Genomic DNA, 14847 nt, shown 5'->3' with positions numbered 1-14847 from the left:
GTTTGTTTTTGAATAGTTAGATTAACGTGTTAGTAATCCAATTGTAGGCGGTTCGTGTGTGGATCTCGTTAGCCGAAAAGTCGAAATGCTAAAAAGTCGGTATTTTGAGATCTTGCGAGTGTTTGAATGCTCATGAGATTAATAGTTTGATGTATATGGTAAATTAAAGTGATAAGACTGCAGAGTGCGCAATTCTGTGCATTTCGATATTTTTGGGCTTAATGGGCCAAAAAGGGGATAATGGGCCAACGGACCCAAATTGGTAATGCGGTAAGTGTTTTTGATCGTATGTAAATGACTATATTATGTATGAAAACCTTAAGAATAGTTAAATTACTTGAATACCCCTATGTATGCAAAATTACCATTTTACCCCTAGGGTTACTTTTGATTGAAAAGCATGACGATCTGATTCTATATGATGTATGCCATCATTATATATCTGTTGCATGGGGACTTGGGTTATACTATGAAGGAAGCGTCCAGGTGGCTATGCCACAATTATCTAATCTGGTGGCTCTGCCACATATATCTGTCTTGATGGCTATGCCACAATTATCTAATCTGGTGGCTTTGCCACATATATCTGTTCTGGTGGCTCTGCCACAATATCTATATCTGGTGACTTCGTCACAATATCCGGCAGCCTCGCTGCGATTTCTATGGTGTGTAGCGGTTGGGTGGGTCGAGTAGTCTCCTCACATGGTGTAACGCCCCCACGCCCGAAACCGTCGCCGGAGTCGAGCTTGAGGAGTTACCGAACATAATTTATCAAATTAAGAACTTCAAATCTTTTGTTTCTACATTCACAGCTTTCTAGCTACTAGCGTCACAGTTACAAGAAAAATCATATCTCGAGTTACGAAACTCGAAATCAAGATCCGTAAATTTTCCCTAAATCTAGACTCATATATCTATTTACTAATGTTTTTCTAGAATTTTTGGTAGGGCCAATTAGTACAGTTTATTAGTTAAAGTCTCCCCTGTTTCAGGGTTCAACTGTTCTGACCTTTGTGTGTTACAAATCAGATATCTCCTTGTACAGAGCTTTAATTACTATGCCGTTTGTCTCTAATAAACTAGACTCAATATTGAATCTGTACATATAAATCATGACTTCTAATTATCTTTGTAAAATTTATGGTGAATTTCCAAATTCAGAACAGGGGATCCAGAAATCGCTCTGGCCTTGTTTCACAAAAATTTAAACATCTCATAAAATATAGCTCATATACCTGTTTCGCTTCTTCCATATGAAAATAGACTCATCAAGCTTCGATTCCATAACTTATTCATTATTTAATTTCATTTCTACTATTTTTAGTGATTTTTCAAATTCACATCACTACTGCTGTCTGAATCTATTTTATGGTAAATTTTACCTATTTCATGGTTTCCATGGATTAGCTAGTAATTTGACATACATAACACCAAATATGATCATGATTAGCCATTCCAATGGCTACTCATTACCAAGCATTTCCATACCACTCAATAACCATATCATAAGACCATATATACAAAATGATTATAATGCTATACATGCCATACTCAAAATATACAAGCCATTATGCCAAGATGGTATACGGATAGTGTGAGCGAGCCTCCGACCGTTCCCGATTTACGAGTGGCTTGTCAAAACTACAAGGAATGAAAAGGAGGGAGTAAGCATAAATGCTTAGTAAGTTCACATGCAAATAACATGTAACATAACCATATAAGCAAACATAAAACATCATTTGCATAATCATCACCAAGACATTCATATCACATTTTCATTTATCATCTTACCATATTGTTGTTATATCGATTTTTCAACCCGAGGTTAAGTACATACCTGTTCAAAGTACCCATTTCACAACACTTACCAATACGTCCCTTTCATCTTGAGTATTCCTCCATTTCAAGAGAACTTTACCCGTTGAACACATCGGAATATAATTCGGATACATGGAAAGTTTGCACATAAGTGCCACATATATAGCCAAGCTACCATGTAACCCGCCCATAAGTGAACTCGGACTCAACTCAACGAGCTCGGGCGTTCGCATCCATAAGTGAACTCGGACTCAACTCAACGAGTTCGGATGCCTAGTTACATCTCTCGAACTCGGACTCAACTCAACGAGTTCAGACATTCGCATCCATAAGTGAACTCGGACTCAACTCAACGAGTTCGGATGCCCAAATATCCTAGTGACATGTCACTTGTATCCTAATCTATTCCTAAGGTTCAAACGGGCTTTTTTACTCAATCTCACATTGCCGTCTTCCATGGAATATCGAAACTGATACTCGGTAGCAATTCATATTTATCAAGTAGTAAACATAATTTGCATATTACTCAACATTAACCACAGAGCATAATCTTTCACGATAAAAAAAATTAGCATATCATATAATTAACATCAATAACTTAAAAATAACAATTATGCTACATTATTTACACATGAACTTACCTCGTATGCGAAAATGGCTACTTTTACCATTTCGTCCACAACTTGGTATTTTTCCCATTTTAGCCCGAATTTTAGTTTTCCTTGCTCTATCATTTAAAATATAGTCTAATTAGGACTCACATTATTCAAATTGACCCAAAATCATATTTTGACAAAATTACAGTTTTGCCCCTAAACTTTTGCATATTTACACTTTTGCCCGAAAGCTCGTAAATTAAACTTCAGCCTATTTTCTTATGTTTTATGACATGCTGATCATTTTTCCCTTCTATGGAAACATCAAATTCTCACTCTAACATGTACTTATGACTATTAGGTATTTTTACCGATTAAGCCCTTTTGCTAGTTTTCGCTTAAAACCGAGTAGCACAAGTTGTCTAACATAATTTAAAACCTCATATTCTATCATCAAACACCAAAATACACAAATTTCACCTATGGGTATTTTTCCAAATATGAACCCTAGGTTGAATTATTGCTAGCATAAGCTTAATCGAGCTATCGGGACTCCAAAAACGTAAAAATCATTAAAAACGAGGCTAGAACGGACTTACAATCGAGCTTGGAAGCTTCAAAAACCCTAGCCATGGTTTCTCCTTGCTATATTCGGCCATGGGGTTGAAGATGAGCAAAATTGGCTTTTAATTTTGTATTTTAATTCATTTTACCCCTAAATGACCAAAATGCCCTTACTACTAAACTTTCCAAAAATTCCATCCATGTCCAATTTTTGTCCATAGACTTAGAAATTGGTAAAATTCTATTTAAGACCTCCTAATTAATATTTCAAAACAATTTCATACTAGAAACTTCTAGAATGCAAGTTTTGCAAATTATTCGATTTAGTCCCTAATTTCAATTTAAGAAGATAAAATTTCTTCACGAAATTTTCACGCAATCATGCAATCATATCATAGACCTCAAAATAATCATAAAATAATTATTTCTATCTCGGATTTTGTGGTCACGAAACCACTATACCGACTAGGCCCAAAATCAGGATATTACACATGGTGTAAGGCAGGTACGGGGGTGTAATGGATGAATCTGGATTGGGTTTCTGCATAAACATGTAATATTTGTTCTGTTCTATTATGGGCCTATGGGCTTTATTCTAAATTCTGTTCTGGGCTAAGGCCAACTTATTCTATTTCTGTGGTTTGAGCTGATATAGGCTATGGTTGAGTTAATTTACACACTGAGTTTCCCCAAACTCACCCCTTTTATTTTCATCCACGCAGGAAATCCCCAACCATAGTGGGCTTGGAGTTGTGAGGGAATTCGGAGTGGCCACCCATTCTGAAAGTTTGGTTTTCTTCTGGTGAACTAGACATCCTATTATTTACGTTGAGGTTTGGGTTTTTAAATGTAATAAGGCCGCTTAATTATTTTTGATGGTTTTAATATGTATTACTAAGATAGGTATTACTTATTTTAACTGTTGAATTTGGATAGCTTTAGGGCGCGTTTTCAAAAAAAAACAACAATTGATTTCAAAATAACACGACAACAATCAAAGCTTCCGCAATGAAAGTATTTTCCAAAATTAATCAGTTTTCCTAAAAATGACTTAATCAAATCGGTTTCCTAGAAATATCTATGACGTTAAGGTGTGGCAATGGCAGTATGCATGTCTAGGATTGGATCCGAAGGGAGCTTGGTACTTAAGCAGTCTGATGGACCCACCACCTCTTTTACGGTTTCCTACCTGGTGTACAGCTTCCATTCACTTTAACCTATAATGAAATTATCTTTTAAAACACTAAGTAAGTTTTTTTGGATCAATAATATAAAAAGTTTTGAACGCTTCGATGTGGCATGTCAGATCCGGTCATAACGTCTGGGCCAAGTTTGGGGTGTTACATTTAGTGGTATCAGAGCCTAGGTTGCAACAACTCGGCTGTGGAATGGGTTTACAAAAAACAAAGATTTTCAAAAATAATTTTTTTTTGCGAAAAATGCGATTTTCAAAATTTAGATCTTTAGAAGATGGCATTCCGAATCTCTGGCCCAAGCCTGTAAGTATTACTCTGAACTTTTCTGAATATTTTCCTGAATTATCTGTTTGTACTGAAACCCTATTAGGATACTCTAGATAGGATGATACTGAAACCATTGGAAAATCTGATAAGAGACTGAAACTGTAGCTAGACTTTGATTCTGCGAAAACAAACTCTGAACTATTGTCTGATTCATAAAACATCTGTAATAATCACTGGAATACTAAGTTAATGCATAAAATTCGTAAACAGATAATACGATATGAGTACAAGAGGCTGTGGACAGAGCCGAGGAAGTGCTCGAGCGAGATCTTCATCTTCGAGACATATACCGGCGGTGGATGCACCGATACCACCGGCAACAGAGGTAGAGTCTCATGACCGCGGTACTGGGGATGATGCCTTGTCACAGGAAATGTTTCGTGCTCTGGAAAGGGTTGCCGGGGCAAGTACGGGCAACGGAATTTAGGGATCTATTTATGAACGACTTCGGGCCAACGGAGCGGAGATCTTTAGGGGTGTGTCTGGTATTGCCTCGAATGTGGCAGAATATTGATTGGAGGCCACGAAGCGGATTATGGACAACTTGACCGCTCGAGGAGATTGTGAGTGGGGTATCTGTACTAAGTCCTTTAGGTCACTCGGTTAGGGTAGACAAACTGTATAGGGATGTACCCTTAGAAACTCAATGTAGGATTTTCCCTGGAGATCTGATGGAGTTACCGTTCGGAGAGTTTGATCTCATTTTGGGAATGGACTGGCTTGTTAAGCATAAGGCGACCCTGGATTGTGCTGCTAAACGAATGGTGTTAAAGACCACAAAGGATGAGGAGGTTATGGTGATAGGTGAGCGAAGGGATTATTTGTCTAATGTGGTGTCGACTTTAAGAGCTGAAAAGTGGATTCGAAAAGGTTAGGAGGGATTGACAGTGGATAAGGTTAGGACCGTAAAGGAGTTCTAAGATGTTTTTCTGGAGGAGCTTCCAGGATTGCCTCCGAACCGAGAAGTTGAGTTTGGAATAGATTTGTTGCCTGAAACCGCGCCCGTGTCCATCGCACCGTATAGGATGGCACTGAAGGAGTTAGTGGAGTTAAAGGCTAGGGGCTTCATTAGGCCAAGCGTGTCTCCATGGGGAGCACCAGTGCCATTCGTGAAAAAGAAGGATTGTACAATGCGGATGTGCATTGATTATCGCCAGTTGAACAAACTGACGATTAAGAATAAGTATCCACTGCCAAGGATTGACGATCTGTTCGACCAGCTTAGAGGAGCTTCTATATTTTCCAAGATCGACCTTCGATCTGGGTATCATCAGTTAAAGGTCGAGGAGGCAGATATCGAAAAGACGGCATTCAGGACTCGGTATGGTCATTACGAGTTTCTGGTTATGCCATTTGGACTGATGAACGCTCCTGCAGCATTTTTGGATCTGATGAATCGTGTGTTCCAACCATTTTTAGATCAATTCGTAGTCGTCTTTATTGACGATATCCTAGTATATTCTGAAATTGAAGCGAAACATGATGAGTATCTCCGTATAGTGCTGCAAGTGTTAGGGAAGAAGGAACTTTTTGTGAAGTTCAGCAAGTGTGAATTTTGGTTGAGGGAGGTAACCTTCTTAGGACATGTGGTCTCTACCGAAGGGATTAAGGTGGACCCTCGAAAGATTGAAGCAATTTCGGAGTGGAAGCCACCTAGGACGGTGTCAGAAATTTGAAGTTTCCTAGGGTTGGCAGGATACTATAGAAGGTTTGTGGAAGGTTTTTCTGTGATGACAGCACCTCTGACAAAACTCATAAGGAAAGGAGTACTATTTGTATGGACTGAGAAGCAGCAGGAAGCTTTTGAGAAGTTGAAGAAAGTTCGATCAAGCACTGTGTTGATTCAAATGAGTCTAGGAAGGATTTTACTGTGTACAGTGACGCATCACACGTGGGTTTGGGCTGCGTGTTAATGCAGGAGGGTAAGGTGGTTGCATATGCATCACGACAGCTTAAACCTCATGAAGGGAACTATCCTACTCATGATTTGGAGTTGGCGGCAGTGATATTTGCACTTAAGATTTGGAGACATTACTTGTACCGGGAGAGGTGTATTATATACACAGACCACAAGAGTCTTAAGTATTTGTTAACTCAGAAGGAGATGAACCTTAGGCAAAGGAGATGGATTGAGTTGCTTAAGGATTATGACTGTTCGATCGAGTATCACCCAGGCAAGGCTAATGTGGTAGCCGATGCTTTAAGTCGTAGAACCATATCTGATTTGAGAGCAATGTTTGCTCGTTTGAGTCTGTATGATGATGGCAGTTTGTTGGCTGAATTGCAAGTAAGGCCAACCTGGGTAGACCAGATTAAGGAATAGTAGTTGGAAGATGAGTCTTTGGTTGCTCGTTTTCAACAAGTTAAGGAAGGGGAAACTTCTGAGTGTGGGTTAAATGGCGAAGGAGTTCTGTGTTTCCGAGGAAGAATTTGTGTTCCGAAGGACTCTAATTTGAGGCAGACAATATTGAAGGAAGCTCATGGAGGACTTTGTGCCATGCACCCTGGAGGGAACAAGTTGTATCACGACTTACGAGAATTGTACTGGTGGCCTGGACTTAAACGAGAAGTAACAGAGTTTGTAGGGAAATGTCTGACATGCCAGCAAGTGAAAGCTGAGCATCAATTACCCTCTAGACTATTACAGTCAGTGAAGATACCACTTTGGAAGTGGTAGAGGGTAACCATGGACTTTGTGAGTGGGCTGCCCTTGACACCATCAAAGAAAGACTCGGTGTGGGTGATTGTGGATAGGTTGACCAAATCAGCCCATTTCATACCTGTAAGTACTGACTTTTCGCTTCAAAAGTTAGCCAAGCTGTATGTGGCGGAGATTGTATGACTTCATGGAGTCCCAGTTTCGACTGTCTCTGACCGGGATCCCAGATTCACATCTCGGTTTTGGCAAAAGTTGCATGAGGCGTTGGGGACGCGATTGAACTTTAGTACGGCTTTCCATCCCCAAATTGATGGTCAGTCAGAGAGGGTTATTCAGATTCTGGAGGACATGTTGAGGGGATGCGTGATTGACTTTCGAGGTAGTTGGGAGGATTACTTGCCGTTGGCGAATTTATGCATACAATAACTTACTGCGACTATTCTAATGGCAATCAGATGAACCATCAGATAGACGAAGGTGTCGTACACCTAGTTGTTGGACTGAACTAGAAGAGCGACAAATTCTTGGACTAGAGTTGGTAGCTGATACTGAGGATAAGGTCAGAATAATTAGGGACCGGTTAAAAGAAGCATCTGATAGGCAAAAGTCGTATGCAGATTTGAAGCGTAAGGAGATTGAGTACTTAGTAGGTGATATGGTCTTCTTAAAGGTTTCTCCTTGGAAGAAGATATTAAGGTTGATGAAGAAGGGCAAGTTGAGTCCGTGGTTCATTGGGCCTTATCGAGTTTTGAAGCGAGTAGGCCCAATGGCTTATCGCTTGAATTGCCTCGAGTTAGACAGATTCACGATGTTTTCACGCTCCATGTTAAGGCGTTATCGTCTTGACCTTCGCCATGTCTTGCCGATTCTGAAATTGAAGTTCGACTGATTTGACCTTTGAGGAGGAGCCTGTGCAAATATTGGCTCAAGATGTTAAGGTTTTCAGAAGGAAATCTGTCCCGTTAGTGAAAGTGCTTTGGCGTAATCATGGAAGGGAAGAAGCTACTAGGGAATCAGAAGAGACTATGCGTCAACAATACCTTCAACTAGTTGGATCAGGTAAATTTCGAGGACGAAATTTCTTTAAGGAGGGTAGAGTTGTAACGCCCCAATTTTCGGGAATTCTGTGAATATTGGCATACGTTTAATTATGTTAGTGGGCCTCTAGAAGGCCCAAGCTTAAGATAGAACCCGGAAATTTTAGTTAATTTTTTTGTTCCATAAGAAAAAGGGGGTGAAATTATGAAATAGGACCTATGTGAAAATGTTTGAAAATGCTATAGGCTAAATTGAAGTGGCCAAATAAATAGGAGTGCAAAATAGGAGGATTTGCATGACAAACCTCCCATTTTACATGAAGTGGCGAGCCATCATGTTGTTGTAGACAAAATGTGCACTTGATATCCATAATTTATGGTACAAATTGATAATGGGTTAGGTAAATGTTCCATGATAAAATGTTCCATGATAATGGTTTAGGTAAATGTTCCATGATGGGAATTTCATGTCTTTTGTATTAAAGAATTAAATGGATGAAATATGAAATTTTATTAAAAAAAAAGGGGTGAAAAAAACAAAGTTTTGTCCATCTTTGTTCATCATAGCCTAAAGTTAGAGAAGAGAAAGGAGAGGAGAAAGCTCTTGAATGTTCGGTCACTTGGGGAAGAAAATTGAAGGTAAGTTCATGGTAGTTTGCTTTTATTTTGAGGTTCATGAGTTATTCTTGATTCTACCTTAACTCTTGAAGCATATTTTGTTTTTTAGTTGTGTTGTGAGCATTTAGTCATGAATTAAAATGAAGGAAATGGTTGTTGTTTCATGTTCTTTTGATGAAAAATGGAAGATAGGTGAAGTTGAGCCAAACAAATGAGCATGCATCTGCCTTAGATGCTAAAGGGAAAAATCGGCTAACATGTTGTGCTTTAAAATGATGAAATGGAGACAATACTAAAGTAAACTCATAGATATGTGATGATTGATTGGTGATATACATGTTTAAATAACATGCATGCAAGTTAAGTGTGAAAGAGTGATTTGGTAATAAATCTGCTTGGGACAGCAACAGTAACGTGACTTTGGAAAATCACCATAAATTGTGGGAGATAAATTAGAAGCTGAATAGATTATATAATTAAATATTATTGAGTCTAGTTTCAAATGAAATAAACAAGAACATATTTTGAATTTTGTACAATGAGAAATTTGATTCGTAATGAAGAGTGGTCAGATTAGTCAAACAGTGAAACATGGGAAACTTTGAGAAAAATCTGGTATTGATTTCCTAAACCAAAAATTCTGAAACTTTTATGGATAGAAGATATATGTGTCTATTTTCAGGGAAAATTAACGGCACTTGATTTGGAGTTTCGTAGCTCTAGTTATAAATGATTTAGTGACTGTTGCTCAGGAAGACAGCTTGCAGTGAAATTATGATTATGTGGTAAATACTGACAAAAATTTGTTAATGAGTTGCTTATTGATTTCTTATAAGCTTACTCTGATCTGTAGGTGTGGTTGGCCGATTATTGTAAGGGGTTAATATGTAGTTTGTTTTTGAATAGTTAGATTAACGTGTTAGTAATCCAATTGTAGGCAGTTCGTGTGTGGATCTCGTCAGCATATCATCGCAAACAGGTGTGTAACTAACACCCTCTTATAGACTAGATCGGCACAAGCCAAAAAGCTGAAATCTCAAAAAGCCGGTATTTTGAGATCTTACGAGTGTGTGAATGCTCATGAGATTAATAGTTTGATGTATATGGTAAATTAAAGTGATAAGACTGCAGAGTGCGCGACTCTGTGCATTTCGATATTTTTGGGCTTAATGGGCCAAAAAGGGGATAATGGGCCAACGGGCCCAAATTGGTGAGAAAACGCAGTAAGTGTTTCTGATCATACGTAAATGACTATGTTATGTATGAAAACCTTAAGAATAGTTAAATTACTTGAATACCCCTATCTATGCAAAATTACCATTATACCCTTAGGGTTACTTTTGACTGAAAAGCATGACGATCTGATTCTGTATGATGTATGCCATGATTAGATATTTGTTGCATGGGGACTTGGGTTATACTATGGAGGAAGCGTCCTGGTGGCTATGCCACAATTATCTAATCTGGTGGCTCTGCCACATATATCTGTCCTGGTGGCTATGCCACAATTATCTAATCTAGTGGCTCTGCCACATATATCTGTTCTGGTGGCTCTGCCACAATATCTGTATCTAGTGACTTCGTCACAATATCTGGCAGCCTTGCTGCGATTTCTGTGGTATGTAGCGGTTGGGTAGGTCGAGTAGTCTCCCCACATGGTGTAAGGCAGGTACGGGGGTGTTATGGATGAATCTGAGTTGGGTTTCTGCATAAACATGTAATATCTGTTCTGTTCTGTTATGGGCCTATGGGCTTTATTTTGAATTCTGTTCTGGGCTAAGGCCAACTTATTCTATTTTTGTGGTTTGAGCTGATATAGGCTATGGTTGGGTTAATTTACACACTTAGTTTCCCCAAACTCACCCCTTTTATTTTCATCCACGCAGGAAATCCCCAACCATAGTGGGCTTGGAGCTGTGAGGGAATTCAGAGTGGCCACCCATTCTGAAAGTTTGGTTTTCTTCTAGTGAACTGGACATCCTATTATTTATGTTGAGGTTTGGGTTTTTAAATGTAATAAGGCCGCTTAATTATTTTTGATGGTTTTAATATGTATTACTAAGATAGGTATTACTTATTTTAACTGTTGAATTTGGATAGCTTTAGGGCGCGTTTTCAAAAAAAAAAAACAACAATTGATTTCAAAATAACACGACAACAAGCAAAGCTTCCGCAATGAAAGTATTTTCCAAAATTAATCAGTTTTCCTAAAAATGACTTAATCAAATCGGTTTCCGAGAAATATCCATGACGTTAAGGTGTGGCAATGGCGGTATGCATGTCTAGGATTGGATCCAAAGGGAGCTTGGTACTTAAGCAGTCCGATGGACTCACCACCTCTTTTCCGGTTTCGTACCTGGTGCACAGCTTCCATTCACTTTAACCTATAATGAAATTATCTTTTAAAACACTAAGTAAGTTTTTCTGGATCAACAATATAAAATATTTTCAACGCTTCGATGTGGCATGTCGGATCCGGTCATAACGTCTGGGCCGGGTTTGGGGTGTTACATCCATCCTTCTAGAGGGCCAAAATTAAACTTTAAAAGTAATAAGCTAGGATTCGAACCTTGGACCCCCTTGCTAGCTACTAACACCACCTCACTACAGCTTATGTGGCATCACTTAGCCACTCCACCATAGGTTCCTTTTGTGTCCAATTGTTTCTTCATTTATTCAAAAGCCCACCTATTTGTCAACCCTGATTCTTTTAATAATTAAATTATAATTTCTTCTACCCCTTAATTCAAACTCAACCTTAGCTAAGACCTATTAAAATTATTGCTTGGATAAGAATATTAAGCATAATTTTTATCAAAATCAAAAATAAAGAAAAGTCGGGATTTCGGGATTTTTGGATTTCGAGATTTTTGGATTTCGGGATTTTTGTGGCATTACAACTCCACCCCCTAAAAGAAATTTCGTCCTCAAAATTCACTTGATTCAAACCATTGAGGATGTTGATGTCGCATCGTTTCCTCAAGTTGCCAAGTAGCCTCCTCAACCCTGTGATTACGCCAAAGCACTTTGACTAATGGAACGGACTTCCTTCTCAGTACCTTAACATCACGACCAATTATTTGTATGGGCTCTTCCTTGAAAGTTAGGTTTGGTCTGACCTCAATTTCTTCAATCGCCATGGCATGGGAAGGATCTGAGCGATACCGTCTCAGCATAGAAACATGGAATAGGTCATGGATTTGGCCTAGTTCAGGAGGTAATTCCAGCTGATAAGCGACTGGCCCAATCCGCCTTGCAACCCGATATGGCCTAATGAACCTTGTGCTTAGCTTTCCTTTATGTCCAAACCTTAACACCTACTTCCACAGAGAGACCTTAAGGAAAACTGAGTCTCCCACGGCATACTCTATCACTCGACGCTTAACGTCAGCATACGATTTCTGCCTATCCGAGGCCTCCTTTAAATGATCTGAAATCAATTTTACCTTATCCTCAGTATCGGCTACTAACTCAGGGCCCAAAACTCTTTGTTTGCCCAACTCCGTCCAACATGTTGGAGTCTGACACCTTTGCCCATACAGTGCCTCATATGGAGCCATCCCAATGCTTGCTTGATAACTATTATTGTACGTGAATTTGGCTAACGGTAAATAGTCCTCCCAGCTACCTTGGAACTCAATCACGCTCCCTGTAACATCCTGATTTTTTGGGTTTATTCGTGGTCTTCAATATTTTATAAAGACTTTAAATTTTTGTATTTGGATGTGAAATTAATATTTTGAGTAAGTAAATGGGTTTATGGAAGGCCCATGAGTTGGCCAAAACCCGGTTGAATTTTTGATATTTTGGGACTTTGGAGTTAGGGGTTCTGGCTTGGAGGCCTTAAGTAGAGTTGTGGGTAAATTGCATCACAAAAAGAGCCTTGGTTAAGTAGCAAGGGTGACGCCATTAGGCTCCTAGAAAAGTGGCGTGTGGAGCTTTGGGAAGGCAAGGGATCGATTCCCTGTGTTGGCAAATGGATGCATTTATTTTTAAGTGCAGGAGGGGTAAGTGTTGGAGTTCAGGTAGATTCTGCTAGAGGAGAGTTGGATCAGTTTAAATGCTTGGATTAAGGAGGGATAAGGGGAGAGATTTAAGGGATTTGGATGAGGCTAGGAGTTGGCCGAATTATGGGAATTGAAGAGGGAAAATCGGCAGGGGGTATTAGGTTGGTATTTCGGCACTTAGGGTATTGAGTGGTGCCGTTTTTCTTCTACTTTAACACCTTAGGTTGTTTTTCCTCTCTTTTTCCTCTCTAGCCAAACTACCACCTCCCTATTCTTCTTCTTCTATTTTTCTACTTCAAAACTATTCATCAAACCCCTTATCATCAAGACCTTTGCCGAAATCACAAAAGCCAAGACCATGATCACCGCTTGTGCCGATTTCTTCAAAGCCAGGTCCTTCTATGTTCTTTGTTTTTATTAATCTACGATTATCTTTTCTTAATCCTAGATACCTGACAGCAATTCTACTTTAAGGTTATAGCCCCACATTATCATCTTCTTCACTACCCAAAAGCCGAAAGTACCACTGGTTTGGGAGCTTATAGCCAAAACTTCTTCAAACTCCTGGATTCGGGTTTTACCATTGTTCTAAGGATAAATCTCCACTGGATTGCGTGGAAATCAAGTAGGAGTAAGGGGTAAGTACTTATCATCTCAGATCTGTTCTTATTTTGCAAAGTTAAGAAAAGCCAAATCCCTAAAATATAGAGAGGTCATCGAATTGGGCATGTGGCTCTAAAGGTTTTTAATCGACGTTTTACATCAATGATTAGTGTCTTCTTAAGTGTTGGATTAAAGGCGTGGGTTGTTGGAGCAATCGGATTCGGAGCTAGCTATCGATTTTGGCAAAAGGTAAGATTTCAAAGGCATGTAGGGACATGGTTCGATCATGGGTGAGTAAGTTTTGGAGTTTAGTGATTATGGTTTGTAAATAAGCACTGTGCTAATCAATTGTAGGATATCTAAGAGATCTCAATGCGATCGTCGCAAATCGGTGTGTCTTAACACCCTTCCTTAGTTTATTTCGGCAAAAGCCGAAATGCCGAAATTCTGGCATTTCATAGGCTTGTGAGTATGCGAATGCTCACAAGACATAGAGTAATTGTTAGATCTAGCACCACAAAGTGGTAAGGAGGTTCGTGTGACATTTTATCGTATTTCAGAAAAAAGGGCCTCGATGGGCCAAAACTGGGCCCAATGGGTTTACGGACCAATATGGGTAAGAGATGGGCAAAGTAGCCTGTCAGTTAGATGGGAGAATCAAATTGCATATGATTGTTAAGAATTATCGAATAACGTGTGTAGTTGCGTAAGTACTAAATTACCCCTAAAGAGCATAATTACCAAATACCCCTAGGGTTTAAATTGGTTAAACCGCATGATTGATTAATACTTGTATTTTACATGATATGCATTTATTAATGTCTGTTGCATGGGATTGGGGTATTGATGGAGGAAGTATTGAATGTGGTTCATCCACGTCTCGGAGGCTTTGCCTCAATCGATCGATAATTGAGTGCTGTTCTTTAACTGTGGAGTGTAAATTTGGGTGGGTTGAGATATTCCCCACATGGAGTGTAGGGGTGGTATGCAGGCGATGTAGCGGTTGGTGGGTTGAGTAGTCTCCCAGTTGGGGTTGCATTCATTATCGATATTGTTACATATGTTATCGAATGGGCCTAAGGGCCACACTGTTATGTAAAAGGAGCTAAGGCCTTGCTCTCAGATTCGAAAAGGGCTTCATCCCACTGTAATCGTTATCTGAATAGGGTTAGGCCCAATGGGCTCGAGCTGATTTGGGCTTTGGATGGGCTTCAGATACACCGAGTTTTCCCAAACTCACCCTTCCCTTCCATCCTTGCGGTGAGCCCTAGTTGGTGGACTTGAGTCAAGGGATTCAGAGTGGCCACGAAGATTAATTGCCGACTTTAAATAAGTTTAGCATTTAATTTGGATTATTTTATTGTGCTCAAAGTTGTAATAAGGCCGCTCTTTTTAATTAATTTTATTTTGGGAATTATTAAA

At 39.3% G+C, this 14847-nt stretch overlaps 1 protein-coding gene across 1 annotated transcript; it reads right to left on the bottom strand.

Moving 5' to 3' along the window:
* Positions 1-11742: 11742 nt before the first annotated feature.
* LOC128289333 (uncharacterized) lies at positions 11743-12375 on the bottom strand. The gene is made up of 2 exons (XM_053025047.1): positions 12262-12375; positions 11743-12132 (listed from the first exon to the last, which is right to left on the bottom strand). The coding sequence occupies exons 1-2, from the start codon at positions 12373-12375 to the stop codon at positions 11743-11745; spliced, it is 504 nt and encodes a 167-aa protein (XP_052881007.1).
* Positions 12376-14847: the final 2472 nt, after the last annotated feature.

The sequence above is a fragment of the Gossypium arboreum genome, unplaced genomic scaffold (genome assembly GCF_025698485.1).
Source record: "Gossypium arboreum isolate Shixiya-1 unplaced genomic scaffold, ASM2569848v2 Contig01116_ERROPOS45072162, whole genome shotgun sequence".
Taxonomy (NCBI): Eukaryota; Viridiplantae; Streptophyta; class Magnoliopsida; order Malvales; family Malvaceae; genus Gossypium; species Gossypium arboreum.
Note: the sequence above shows the minus strand (reverse complement) of the source record. Positions and strands in the feature narration are given on the sequence as shown.